This window comes from Dunckerocampus dactyliophorus, chromosome 5 (genome assembly GCF_027744805.1).
Source record: "Dunckerocampus dactyliophorus isolate RoL2022-P2 chromosome 5, RoL_Ddac_1.1, whole genome shotgun sequence".
NCBI lineage: Eukaryota > Metazoa > Chordata > Actinopteri > Syngnathiformes > Syngnathidae > Dunckerocampus > Dunckerocampus dactyliophorus.
This window is the reverse complement of record NC_072823.1, coordinates 13,625,101-13,639,462: the sequence shown is the minus strand read 5'-3', so window position 1 is coordinate 13,639,462 and position 14,362 is coordinate 13,625,101. Positions and strand designations below refer to the sequence as shown.

At 40.2% G+C, this 14,362-nt stretch overlaps 2 protein-coding genes across 3 annotated transcripts in view; one reads left to right on the top strand and one right to left on the bottom strand.

Moving 5' to 3' along the window:
• The window catches only part of LOC129181915 (growth arrest-specific protein 2), a 28,538-nt gene extending 19,240 nt beyond the window's left edge, over positions 1-9,298 (top strand). For both annotated transcript variants that reach the window (XM_054777688.1, XM_054777687.1), the window contains exons 5-8: positions 3,631-3,694; positions 3,920-4,130; positions 4,240-4,347; positions 8,382-9,298. In XM_054777688.1, coding sequence (XP_054633663.1) covers positions 3,631-3,694; positions 3,920-4,130; positions 4,240-4,347; positions 8,382-8,612 — 614 coding nt within the window. In that variant the 3' untranslated portion in view covers positions 8,613-9,298. The remainder of the gene's footprint in view (positions 1-3,630; positions 3,695-3,919; positions 4,131-4,239; positions 4,348-8,381) is intronic.
• Positions 9,299-9,426: 128 nt separating this feature from the next.
• svip (small VCP interacting protein) lies at positions 9,427-13,673 on the bottom strand. The gene is made up of 4 exons (XM_054777690.1): positions 13,194-13,673; positions 12,971-13,021; positions 10,431-10,541; positions 9,427-10,275 (listed from the first exon to the last, which is right to left on the bottom strand). The coding sequence occupies exons 1-4, from the start codon at positions 13,254-13,256 to the stop codon at positions 10,261-10,263; spliced, it is 240 nt and encodes a 79-aa protein (XP_054633665.1). The 5' UTR covers positions 13,257-13,673; the 3' UTR covers positions 9,427-10,260.
• Between the last annotated feature and the right edge of the window lie 689 nt (positions 13,674-14,362).

Below are 14,362 nucleotides of genomic sequence, written 5' to 3'. Positions count from 1 at the left end.
TGCAACTAAGTAGGTGATTTTTTTGGGAGAATCACATCTTCACCAAAAATTCTTCTTGGATACTTGAACGGCACTCTTCATTTAAATCAGTTGTGTACTTTTTCAGTACCTCTACTAACAAACAAAAAAACAATGGCCATCCAAATAATACCGCTTCCCCTTCTTGCTTTCATATTCTGTGGGGGTAATAATAAGACAGATATTTTCTCAGGCCACATACTAAAATGATTGTGAATGCTTGGCTCTGTCAGTAGTGGCATAATAAAACAAAAGCACAGGCAAGGAGTGCGAAGAAAGTAGGCCAACATTGTGCAAATGTTTCTCTCAGCCAAGAGTAGGCACTATTCTCCCTGCTTGTGTTGTCTCACATCAATGTTTGTTTTTCTGCAGTCACATGCACAACATGTGAAGTAACAAAAATACCAAGAATATTTACGTAATCTTTTTTTTTTTTTACAAATAGCCAGTGGACCGCTGCCAAGCAATTCAAGCTATGCAAATAATTTTTGAAGGCCAAGTTTTCTCACTCAGTGAGCCGTCCTCTCAGTGAACACCCTCAAAAACACTTTGGCAGCTGACAGTTGTCTCTTTCTTCCTCCTCCTCCTCCTCATCCTCCTCCTCCTCCCATCGTTTCCCCTCTTTCCATGGCGGGATGTATCAGTTCAACAATACCAGGTTTGTCGTTCTGCATTCGATACAGTGTGTATAATTCACGGTGAGTTGTGTGTCACATGCCGTGGTTTAGCATGGGCTGCCAGTGACCAGGCGTGTTAAATACAATAGATCCCTGCTATTCGTGAGGGTTATGTTTCGAGACCACCTGCAAAAAAATTTGCCGCCTCGCTCCTCGCCTTCCAAACCCTCTTGCTAGCTTGATGTTGATGATGTTCTTCCATTCAGCTCATCTTCCCGTCTTTCCTCAATTGCCTTTGTTCGCTCATGACAAAGGCTGCTGGGTCACCCTGCTAGCCGGGCAGTCCGAGAAGGCGTTCCTTCTGCATAATCCGCACTGCTTGGCAGTTGTAGCTCCAGTAACGATTTACGATCACATGCTGTATTAACTCACTACAAATTTTGAGGCCGGATTGTAACAAGTCGAAGCCAGTGGCCACACAGGGTGCCGATGTCACATCTTTACGTTGTACATTTATGCTGGACTGTATGTTGGATTATTATGCTGTACATTTTATTCTTTATCACATATTTATAAATTAGAAGCGACTTAGGATGCATGAGACATCTTTTCTGCAGAGTAAACTGCCTATTTTCTGAGAAAAAGAAATATACATATCTATGCACTTTTTTTTTACCAAATCTGTGGGGTTGCAAATGCTGAATCTCAAAAACAATAATTCCTTATTTATAGCGGTTAATTGGTTCCAGACCCAACAGTGATAAGTGAATTTCTGCCAAGAAGGATTCCCTCTTTATAAATGGAATATTTTTGTAGGTAGAGCATAAAAAACTGTTTACAACCTTCCAAATAAAGTTTTTAGCATTGTTACAGCCCTCTAGACGTGAAATAACACCCCTATAGTCACTTTTATTCTCGTATTACCCAGTGTAGTAGACATAATACAGTGACCCCTTGCTACATCGTGGTTCCAACATCAAGGTTTTTCAAAAAGGTATTGATAAATGATCGTTTCGTGATTGACTATGGCCTATTATTAGGCAAAAAATATTGAAAGACAAGTCATATGTAGTACTCTGGTGACTAGGTGGCAGACAGGCGCCATGGAATATGCAGGAGGTGCCCTGATCCAGCGCACTCCACCCATGTACAGTATGTGATGAGATGGGATTGTCTATTATGCAATTAAAAAATAAATAAATAAGAGGACAACTCTGGAGGGCAGACCTCTATGTGCCTGAGAAGTGCATGTGTATGTATATGGTAGGGATGTATGTGAGTGACAGCTAACAAGGCAATCAAAATTGGCGGAAGGCTGAGGTATGGTGGGCCCCTCGCCTGCCCAGCCCCCTCAAACCCTAAGTGTCTATTGTACGGTTAAAATTGAGGGGTGGCCGAGTCTGAGGCGTGCCAGGGGCAAAGGAGCCTTCACAAGGCAACCACACCCCCCCGCCACATCCGACCGTGGACCCCCCCCCCCCCCAAAAGGCCTATATGTGTGTGAACTGGTGCAGCGTAGCAGGAAGGAGGGGGGGGCCCCACATGCCCACCCCCCAACACCGCCCAAACCGAGCGCAGCGGGGAGGAACCGAGGGTGCACGACTGACAGGCCACCCACCGCATCACAGACCCGGGCAAGCCACGGGCCACATGCCAAACCCCAGACCCCACCCAGACCGCCAGGGCACCCAGTCCGGCCCGCCTAACCCTTTCTTAAGTCTAGAACAAATAAAATGGGTGCTAACTAGTTAGCGTGACAGCTTGCAATGTGCTATGAGCGGCAGCCGTCTCTTATGCAGTGATCCCGTAGCCTGTGCATTAGTGTTGCACAATGTGGTGTAAACAAAGAATAATAGAAGTGTAAAGGTGACTGACTATAGGGGTGTTATTTCATGGCTCTAATAATGTTAAAAAAACACATTTTCAAAGTCATAAACAGGTTTCTATGCTCAAACTACAAAAATATTCTGTTCATTAATATTGAATCCTACTTTGCGGAAATTAACTTATCGCGGTCGGGTATGAAACCAATTAACCTCAATAAAAGAGGGATGACTGGAATAGAGAATAAGACATTTTAGACATAAGTAAGACACAACATAGACTCACACGTTTGTACTTCCATCGGCTATTGTCTCCTCAATGTAACATTACTGACACCTAGTGACCAGTGTAGAATATGTAATGCAGCGAACATTCACATAGGAGCTTCTCTCGCCCACAACTCACTCCAGCCACTTGCACTCTCTGTACTGCTAACCATGCTAACACTCAGCTAAACACAGTCAACTCTAGCTAGCGGACATAACTTCCAAGGCCATCTTAAAGGCGCACATTACACGTTAGATATTACATTACGCTACATATTGCAGCTTCTGAAGACCTTGTATGTATATTTTTGTTCATTTAGCCTTTTTTATTCTTGAAAATGCTTAATTTAGGCCAAGAATATGTACAGTTTGCTTAGATATAAATTTTTGTTAACCACAAAACACTGATCATGTATTAACTTTTGGAAAAACCGAGTTAGGGCGCCATGTTCAAACCACCATGTAGCGAGGGACGACTGTTTGCAGGGGTCCAATGTATTTGCACCCTCTATCCCTGTGGACTTCCGTGCTTACTTTTTAAAAATGATTATTATTTATGCTTGCTATGTTTTTGAGTAGCTCTGCTAGTAATTCTACTAGTATTTCATATTGTACCCACAGATGTCAGCCTGTCAGTCCAATATGTCAAAACCAACCATGATCACTGGAGGATAAATTCAACAATATCACTCTCAAGTTTTTCTCATGTCCTCATACCATCATCATCAACTTGTTCGATTGTGTGCAAGTGATCAACTGTTAGCATGTTAGCACATTCGCGGCACCATACATTACCATTCGTCTTGAGAGCATGTTAGCATGCTGGTTTAGTTTGAGCTATAAGATCATTTTTTTCCGTGTTCTGTTCACTCATAGCTTTTTAACACTGCGTTCTTCTTCTGAAGTTCTTCACAAGCAACCACGAGAAGTTTGTCTCTGCCTGTTACAGTTGGGACGGATAGCAACCAGGTAACGTGCATTCACCTGGCCACAATTGGTACGCCTAAACATTGTTAGATTCAATACAATAGACGAATATAAACAATGTATAATTCCAGGTACAATTTTTTATACAGCTCTTGTATTGGATGGCAAGTACAGTATACATAATTTTCATTTGCTAAACGTATTTTGCATGTTTTGAATACTATAATACACACTGCATGCCACTACAAGGACTATTTTCCCTCACAGGTACAACGTGGAGCCTCCTGGCCTTATAAAACTGGAAAAGGAGATAGAACAGGAAGAGAAAGCACCTCTACCTCCTCCGTCGCCTGCATCCCCAGTTCAGCACCTCTCTCCATCTCCCTCGTCGTCTCCTTCTCCATCTCCTTCCCCGTCCCCGACCCCTCCAAAAGTCACGTCGAGCAAGAAGAGCACAGGAAAGCTTCTTGATGATGCTGTAAGTCAGCAGTTGTGATTGCCGACCTCACAGGGCAAACATGGCCAGTTGTATAATACTGTCTATGTCTCTGTATATGTGTGCGTGTGTGTGTGTGTGTGTCTTACAGGTAAGACATATTGCTGACGATCCCCCCTGCAGGTGTCCAAATAAGTTCCATGTGGAGAGACATTCACAGGGTCGATATCGTGTTGGGGAGAAAATGCTTTTTATACGTGTGAGTATACATTGGCAGAAGTTTTGGTTATGACACAGGGATAGAAAAGTCTCCTTTAAGCATTACAAATGTGTATCAATTATATTTAAAGATTAGGGGAGAGTGCAGATGCAACATAAGGTGGTGTTTAGATGTGAGAATGCCAGTAAACTTACTTCAGTGTGCCACGTTATAACAATGTAGTTGTCAAGGTCCCTTCCTCTAGCTATATGAGCTTGCCCTGTGTATACGCACACAGAGAACAGCTTTTTTTTTTTTTTTAAAGGGGGGAAAAAAAGAGAAAAAGGCTTCGCTACGCATCTTAAAATAAAACCTGGAGTTCTGTCAACTATCAGACAGTTTTTTGATACATCTGTTGTGGAGCTGAGCAGGTGTACCTAATATTGTGGCCGGTGACTGTATGTCAAATACTAGGGGTGTGACGATATATCATACTATACTATAATGTTTTACCTTACAATGGATTATCGATACGCTCTCACCTTGTATCGATTTTTTTTTATCATTCAAATATAGCCTCTATAAACGTCATTCACCGTTCCTCGGTGAGTTGAGTCACCAGTTTACATGCCATCCAGGAAGTGTTCCTCGCCAGAGTGGCAGAAAGTTGGGCGGAACTACCGCCGCGGAAGTCACAGTGTTGCCAACTGCGACTTTATCGCAAAATCCGGTGACATTCCAAACCCTCTTGGCGACATATTTTCTGAAAAGCGACGTTGGGATCAGATCGGGATCAGATCGGCAAGACTATAAAAAAAATCGGATCAGCTTGGAAGCCACAAAATGTGGATCGGGACATCCCTAATGGCTAATGGTTGAAGAAGAATAGGAGTGTAAAGACACTCCTATTGTTCTTTAACCATTAGCAAGCTTGCGAGTTAACGAGTTAACCTCCTATTTATTCCCTGTATTCTAAACTTAAGAAAGGGTTCAAAATGGAGTAGGGAAGAAGCGCAAAGAAGGCAAAAACTTACCACTTCCACACAGAAAGGGAGGAGAACTTATTTTTGCTCTATTGGACATGCCATGGCTGACTTCATGCAGTTTGATGGTAATCTAATGTCATGTCTCAGTAGTGGAGCATTACTGACTCCTAGTGGCCAGAATACTACATATACCTTTGTTGTTCCATATATTTTTTACTAATAATACGGCATAGTCTACCACGAAACAGCGATCATTTATTAATGAATTTCTGAAAAACCGTGATAGAGCGAGGGAACGATAATCAAACAGCAGTATTGCATGGGATGGCTGTAAACTATGACATTTATTTTTTCATTTGTTTTTGTTTTACCCTATTACCGTATTGAGATAATATCTTTATCGTGAGCCCTGTATTGTGAGGTAAATTGAGATTCCCAGCCCAAGTCAATACTATATGGAACACACTTTTTGGAATATAAGTCAACCATTGTGTCCACTGTTCTCATTTACTGGAAATTAAATTTCAGACGATTTCCTCCGACCAAGCATAATGTGATTCATTGGCTACAAAGGGCAAATAATAGCGGCGCTTCCACATCTGATCTCATGATCAATTCCTTATTCCAAAATATTCAAGTCCCGGATTCTGTGCTGTTTCATTGATTCTGTCTGTTTGTTTCTATTTGTATTGGAAATGTTACTCAACTTTCCCTGAGTGGCGAAATAGGAGATACATGCTCTAGCTGGTACAGAATTAGATTCATAAAGTGTTGGTCCTCTTGGGATGTTGGTTACTTGGCAACCCACAACCTCGGTTCACGCCAAAAGAGGCGCCACAGAAGCGAGGATTCACTCTTGGCTGCCCTCTGCCGTCAGAATATCATATCGCAGCTACATACCGGTAATTGCAACCAAATCACGTTCCAGGTCAGACTCAAAGACACTGACTGCCTTTCTGCAACAAAAAGCAGACAACATTTTATTTGCTAAAAGTCTTTACAGCTAGAGGAACACAATATGTTACGTAAGCTGTTATCATTTTCCGACGCCTTTTGGATGACTGAATACCTCAGTCTTCACAGCTTGGTTGCTGGGCAACCAAGGACCAGTAGTGTTGAGCTCACACTGGATGCACCATACATGAAAAGCAAGGGGACTATTATTTATTAAGCCTGAGGACACTAAAAGACTATTTATTGTAATTCTTTCATTAGTGCTAATAATGAATTATTTTGCATTCTAATGACGTGTATACCATGCATTAATATTTATGTACATACAATATTTACAATACAAGGCAATATGCTTCAAATAGAAGAGAAATGGCAGGCGGTTGTACTTTCTACAATGCATTATACTGTGAGCTCTTTCTAATATTTTGCCTCTTTCATGTAGCCTGACCAAAATATTGAAACACCTCACATGTGATGCATTGCAGCTTGACACCACTGTAATAACATAATTAGGAAATGAATACCTCTCTAATGGCGTCAGTCATAAATGAGCGTTATTATAAACTTTTTGATACAGCTCTTGTAGTAGTGGATACTCACAATTACAGTATGTGAGCTACATCATTTGACCTCTGTGTGTCACTCAGCTCAGTAAAGAGGCTTTAATCGTAACGCCAGCAGCTGCTTTTCCTAAAAAGTGATGAATACAAGTACCAGGCTCCAGGACCAAATAAATGAGGTGGCTGTAGTTCCATCAGCTCCACAGTATTTGTGAGAGGTGCTGTCAAGTCTATGCCTGCGGGTTGCTGTCCTTCCCCAGGAGGACCCAGTGTCTCCAGCACGGGCCATGTCCCAAAGCGAGATGATTGAAACGCCTCTGTGACACACAGATCCATTAAATCCATAGTCACAAAGCCCGAAGGCCTGCTGTGGCTGATTGGAAGCACCGCCTTGCCAATGGCCTCTAGATTGATTCTCTAAGAGGCTTATAAATGTTGCATGTTATGCTGCTGTAAGGCAGGAAGTCTCATATCTCAGACTTAAGTGACAATCAACAACCAGGGTCTTTTTTGGGAGGGGGCAATTAACCACCACAGCCCTCTAATAGTGTTCATAACAATATATTTATTCCTCAATCTGAGAAGGGCATTCTGTGTTACACTGTAATCACACATTAATGAGGTAGTTGGCTGCTATGCTTCCAAAGTGAGGCACTTTTTAAGTTGAAGGCCTTGAAAAATGTCTCAGCCTGCTATTTCTTTCAGCAGGTTGCCATGGTTGCCATGGTAGCCATGGTTAAAAATGTGCCCCGGTTGTGGCAGGGGGCAAAATGTTGATGCAAACACCGAGAAAAAAAATACAACAAAAAAATGAGTTGAACCCCTTCTCTTGAGAATTTAGTATGATTTTACACAAAAATGCAATTATAAGGTTGTTTAAGTGGGACGTTCTATATAAAAACTATTTAAAAAAAAGGGGAGCCCAACCACAGTATACTTTTTTTTTTTACTTCCAATGACAATAAACTCAACCACGTTCACTATAAAAAAAGTTATATATTACAAAATGGTCACATAGTTGTTTCACCTAGCAAGCAGGTGTAATAACCCAAGATTCTTTACATTCAATGCTCAGTCTTGAAAAACATTTGATTGAATGTAGAGAGAAATGGAACATTTTGTAGTTTTTTGTTGGAAACTTAGGATCCATTGCCACAACCTATCTTATGTACTTAAAAAAAAAGTCACTGAGGATGATACAAGTTTGTTTATGCACATTTCACTATAAGAAAAACATGCTGCACAGCGCCCTCCCCTGGTTCTAGTGGGGTACTCGTATCACTTCCCCCAAATGCAGAATTGCCACTGCCTTAAATTAAGCCTAACTGCTGTCATATGACAACATTTACAATTTTTACAAGCTTATTCTATCAAAAACTTTTTTTTTTTTTTTTTTTTTACAGAATAATGCTATAAAATACTTTTGTATTTCCTACGAAATTTCTTATGAGATCATGTTGCTGAGTTTGGTGGCATTTGTTATTGTGGCCTCATTGTTTCTGCATGTATCCTGCATTAGCTTACTCTACATACTATAAGGCCAATAGTCCTTCATACAGGTTTAAAAATCTAAATCCTGCTTCTGTGTGCTCAGATGCTTCACAACAAGCACGTGATGGTTCGTGTGGGTGGAGGCTGGGAGACGTTCGAGAGCTACCTGCTCAAGCATGACCCTTGTCGTATGCTTCAAATCTCCCGCGTGGAGGGGAAGACGTCCCCCGTCAGCGGCAAGGGCCTCAACATCAAGGACCTGACGCCTGACAGTTACCTAGTGGTGGCTGCAAATTACCGTAGCAAAAAGTCTACACAGGGGACTGCACCATGATGGAGGAGGTAGCTGTGTGACATGTCGGCACATTTGAAACTCATCACTGCAATATAAAGACTGAACTGGCTACACATGAAGGTGGACATTCTTTTTTTTTTATTCACAACATTGTGACCAATTTTGGTTTTATATCTTTTGCACATTATTTTCTGGTGGGAAATAGTTACTTTTTGTATTTTAGTGACTATATGCCTACTTTAAGACTTTATTCTAAAAGTAAATTAATTCTACATTTTTTACAGGTAAGTACAGAAAATGTATTTGTGCTTGATACTTGTGGACACCAAAAAATGTTTGCCAATGATGCAAAACAAAAAAGTACCAAAGCCTAATACTGTATAAGAAATAGAAGCTTTGTTGATTAACTTTAGTCGCTGTATGGTTTGTTGTTACCAGTGATTACTTATTTTACATACTGTCCCTTTCAAAGAAGTGTAACTGAACTGTCAGATGCAGCATGTTAAATTGAATCTAAATGTATCATGTGGTAACGTTTTCTTCATGGGGTTCATGTTTTACTTTGCTGCCATCTAAAGGCGAACATAGTCATAACGTTGTCATCTTTGTATTTTCTCAATAATTCCCTAAAGAAAACACGGGTTTGAGTGCACCATCTGCAAACACTTTTAAAATATATATTTTTTTGTCAAAAAAGGCCAATAAAGTGTCTGGTGCCAATAAAGCCCCTCAAAAATAACTTTGTATTTAAGTCTTGTCTGATTCTGGCAATTCAAAGTGAAAACTAAAGGCTGCAGTGATAAGTGCAGATTGTGTCACGTATTTTACAATATTTTATAATGTTGCTGGACAGGAAACCTCACAAAATCCAGTCATACCAGAAATGTGATTTATTGTAGCAAATAACATTGGCTTGTTTATCTTTGCAACCAAAGCATTTACAGATCAAGTACACTTAGCGCAGTCAAAGATAAATACTTAGTCCTTCAGTATCTCACTATATTCTTTAATGCCTACCAATACATTGCTGTTTTCTTATTATTCAAGTGTTCGCTTACATATGGCAACACTGATCATATTTAAATTACGCAGGTGATACATCTGCTTTGCTTACATGAAAGTCACTGCAACAAAGTGAAATTGTGCTCTAAATGAGAGAAACAGGTTTAGTGTTTAAAATGATGATGGAAGTCATGCGGCTGGACCTTGTCGTTAGCATTACTGATGCAACATTTGAAGAAAAACATGGGCAAGAATACACAACAATTATGGAAATATAACGACCCCCAATCTTGCACACAACAGGAATAAAAAATAAAGTCTTAACTGCATTATTTTCTTGGGCTTCAAATGTAATGAGTGCAGATCGTGTTTGAAAAAGCCACATAAAATAGGACCATTAGTGTTAAATAGTGACTTCATGCTAATTGCGTGTTCTTCACAACACATACTGCGACCCACTGGCATCATCGAGCTGGTCTGAAGAACTTGGCAACAAGACTGCAAGTTTAGATGTTGCTGCTCCAATCACATCTACGTGATCAGCATTAAGCACCTGGAGCTGTTTGTGTCAAACTATCATGAAAACAGGCAAACAATCACAAAAACCATAAAGAATAATAATGTGGACAGCAGTTCAAAACATCCTGCAGCAATCCTTTGTTGTTTTCGACCTTTTGTACCGTTTTCAGCCCACCTGCCACTACAAAGCAAACACACACAGGTATGGTTTTCATCTCACAGTACAGTTAAGTTATATTCAAACTGTACAGATATGTTTGTATCAGTAGTAGAAACACATCAACTACGTGGTATTGTAACAAAAAAATGCAAGTAAAAAGGTAAAAAGCCACTTACCCTCAACCCGCCGCCAGACACAGACGTGCTCATCGTCTGTTTCTGAATCTCTTCTTGCTTTTTTCTTTTCCTTTCAACCGCTTCTGGGTTTTTGACACCTCTGTTTGCTGTCTGATCAAGAGAGAATACCATATAAAACTGCAGGCGTTGCTTCCTTTACTTTACTAAACAGCACAAGAACATGCAATTTTGATTTTGTTTATATTTAGTAAAAAAGTGTGTATCACAACCAGCCAAGTGACACACGGCCAGAAAAGGTAATGATTCAGATGTGATGGAATGCGGGGGTGGGTTTTGTGTGTGGTAGTAGAGTGAGGCCTGTAGTAACAGTGTGAGTACTTTTTTTTTTTTCTTAAGGGGACTCAGAAGGTTGTCGTAGTTGAGGTAAAGCGCAGTCCAAAAGGGTCACCTGGCCAGGAAATGTTTTCATGATGTGTCCACTTACCTTGCGACAGCTTTTGTGTGGCTCTTACGGATGCGCAAGTGGCTTCTCTGGACAGTAAAACATTGCTTACGAAAGCCCATCTTAAATCCATCAAATGTATCATTTCACTTTAAGAAACAATTCAGAGTTTACCCCATATGTGTCCCAGTAGAAGAAATCAGTTACTACCTTAAATGACCAGATTTCCTCAAATAATGACCTTTGTTCTAGTACAGTGATTCTCAACTGGTTTGGCTGTCGGACCCACCATCACACCTCAATGACAAGCGACGACCCAAACTGCACAAATGTTTCAACCAAAAGTTTTGCCTGTTTGCAACAAGTGCACAGCTGCCTAGAGGGCGCGTTCTTTCTAACTTGTTGGAAGCATTATGTCCTGCCCTCTTCCTGCTCAGGAAAAAATACATTTTTATCCACAAATTCAGAAATTACTCGAACAAAATGTGTGTGTAAAGGTTTTCATTACATGAGTTGAATGACAGCACCTGGACTTGGAAGTGGATGAGAGGTGAAACATCTTTTAAGAAACTCAAGCTAGTCCAGTTGCTCTGATTCAACTCCTCAGATTAACAAATAGTACAATTCAAAACATGCAAATTTAACTTTTTTTCTTTATTGTGGGCGGAATTCCCCACACAACATAACGTGAAGTGGAGTGGTGAAACACTGATCATCCCTTTCTTTATAGAGCACTCTTTTCCAGCAGATATACTGTAAAGGGGATCTTGCTGTGTGTGTCGGACAGACAGCACGTTAATTTCACACTCGGTGTCCTTCCCCTCCTGCCCAAGCTTGGCCAAGTCGCCAAACAGCTCCGCAACATACTTTTGGGTCATGGAGCCACCAGTTGAGAATCACTGTTCGAAATGATGTTGTGTCACAATTGCAACAGTAAAAAAAATAACACAAGGTGGCTGCAATTGCCAATACTATGACACAATTAATAATACAACCATGAGCACCACCATTAGAGCTGGCATGAGTTTTAAGTGCTGCTGCATTTCGAAGCAACAGCTGCTCATTTCACCATCCAGAAACATTAACAAAGAAATCAGTCTATCCTTCAGCAACAGAGATCTAATAATGTTGAAATAAGTTTCTTCCCTTGAAAACAACCCAAACAAAGACGGGCAGTCTCATATTTGGGATCTAGAGGCTTATACATGCAAACCAATAGGCCACTGACACACGGGCCACCAGTGTCATTTCTGCATGCTCTTTGCTGTAATTTTGATGCTGGTCTGTCTTGGATCCGTATAGTGTTTACATATGAGCTCAGATGAAACGCAACCCACCAGAGTTCACTTACAAAACGGCACACACACGAGGTGAAGTTGATGCTAATTTTAAGATAACAGTGGCGTGACTGAAGCAGAGTCAAACGGTCAAGAAATAAACTAATAAACTATGATGAATTAAATATGATTTAAGTGATTTTGAAAACATGATTAATATTTTAAAAATCATTTTGTCTTTAAAAAATATTTTTCCAAAAATGGGCCTTGATAAAGAGGGTAATCTTAAATTCAGGGTCATCTTATATTTGGGTGAATGTGGTAATGTTATCCTAAAATTGCATTTGTACAAATAATGGTTTTCCCTCCAGCAGCATCCTTTGCAATATAGATGCCTCTCAGCAGCCACTATTTGAGGAAATATGGTATTTACAATCAATGTTGGAACATTAATTTGGCATATTTTTATTGATGAATTATAGTGTCAATACTTTCCTAATAAATAGAGAATAACTTTACCGATAAACATGAACATCTCTGCGAGACATTCATACTTGCCTTATATAGACTTGCAGTACCAGTCGGGTTTTGGACACACCTTCACATGGTGTTGCACGCGAAATTGTGTCCCAGCTTTTGAAGTTGTATTTTTGACATTTTTAAAGCGCATATGAGGAATTAGAAGTGTCTTTCTCTAGCAAATTCAAATGTTTGACGTGCCAAGATGTCATAAAAACACAACTGGCTAACAAAAATGACATTGGCAAGTCACGTGACCCGTCCATCAAGCTGGGAGTGTAAACTGTATAATGTAAGGCTGATGAGTTCATTGTTTGGTGTATTTTTCTATCAACATCTACCTCTTTTTGTCTTTTCTCTGCCGCCTCAGCCAACTGTCGCCTCCTCGTCTCCTGGAAATACAACAAACACTTTAGCTTCACAATGGTAACAAAAAAATTCTAGTTAGCTAAGCCTAGCATGTCAATGCGAGGCAACACAAAAACATGACTTTATGGTACTTCTACGCCCTATACGTGTGCATAAAGTTGGATAAAAGTAGCAGAATTAACCACGGTTACATACTTGATCTGGAGTGTCAACAGCGTCGTCGACTGCTCCACCAAGGCACGGTAAGCACATTCCCATTCTTCCAAACAGTAAAAGGCAACGCAGCGAATTTGTAGCGCAGAATTTGGATCTTTTTTGTTACTAAATTTGAAAACTAACTAATGCTAAAAAGGAAGGTTGCATCAACTTTCTGAGCCTGAGGGCTGTCAAAAGAGAAGTAAGAAAAAGCAGCAGCTTCTACTCCTACATGTATTGGAGGGTTCCTGTGTCATGACGTCGCCGTTATTCGGCAACGATAGCATTCAAGCTAATAAACTATAACTATGAAGCATCGCTCTGCTAGTGACGTAACAAACCACCTCATGAATAAATTCTCCTCACAACGTTTGTTTAGACGTCGCAGCAGTTGCAAAAATAGTATTTAACACTAGAAGTCTAAACCAAATAGTATACCTTAGCTTTGGTCAAAGCGGAACGCTATAACGCTTGATGTTGGTGTTCAAGAACACAAAAAAGAAGCTGCTGCTTAAAGATGAACAGCATACTTTGGTGTGCGTTTATATTTTATGTCCTAAATAGTGAGCTTTAGCTTTCTGCTGTTATCGTAGCCATAGCATTCATGTATTACGTTGTTTAAATTTGTCTGTTGCATTGTCACTAACAGTCGTGTTAACGTCTTGATATTGAACATAACTCAGGAGCTGTGTTGCCAGGTCTCGCGAGAGAAACAAGCAACTAGCTGTTTGAAAGCAAGACCAAATCTATATGGAACACATGTGTATGTAGTGAATTTAGGAATTTGCAAGCGACATTACAAAGTAACAAGCTCAAAGTCGTTTTAAATAAGCGGACCTGGCAACACTGCTCTGGAGTAATTTACAGATATTTTCCAGGGCCGGGTGCAGTAGCACTACCTTGTGGCGAAAACGATTAATTAGCAGTACAATAAACAGACTACCATCTCCATACAATGTGACCATGTCATATATTATGACTCACTACACTGACCAATGTTTGTCCTATAAATACTGTATTAGACTACTACTTTTTAAAGTTAAAAAATACCTGAACTGGGACTTTCATCAGTGAAAACTGCATTATTCTAATGGAACAAAGTTATGACCCTTCAAACACACATTGATTTATTCCACGAAATTCAACCCAAGCCCATTTTTTAAAATATA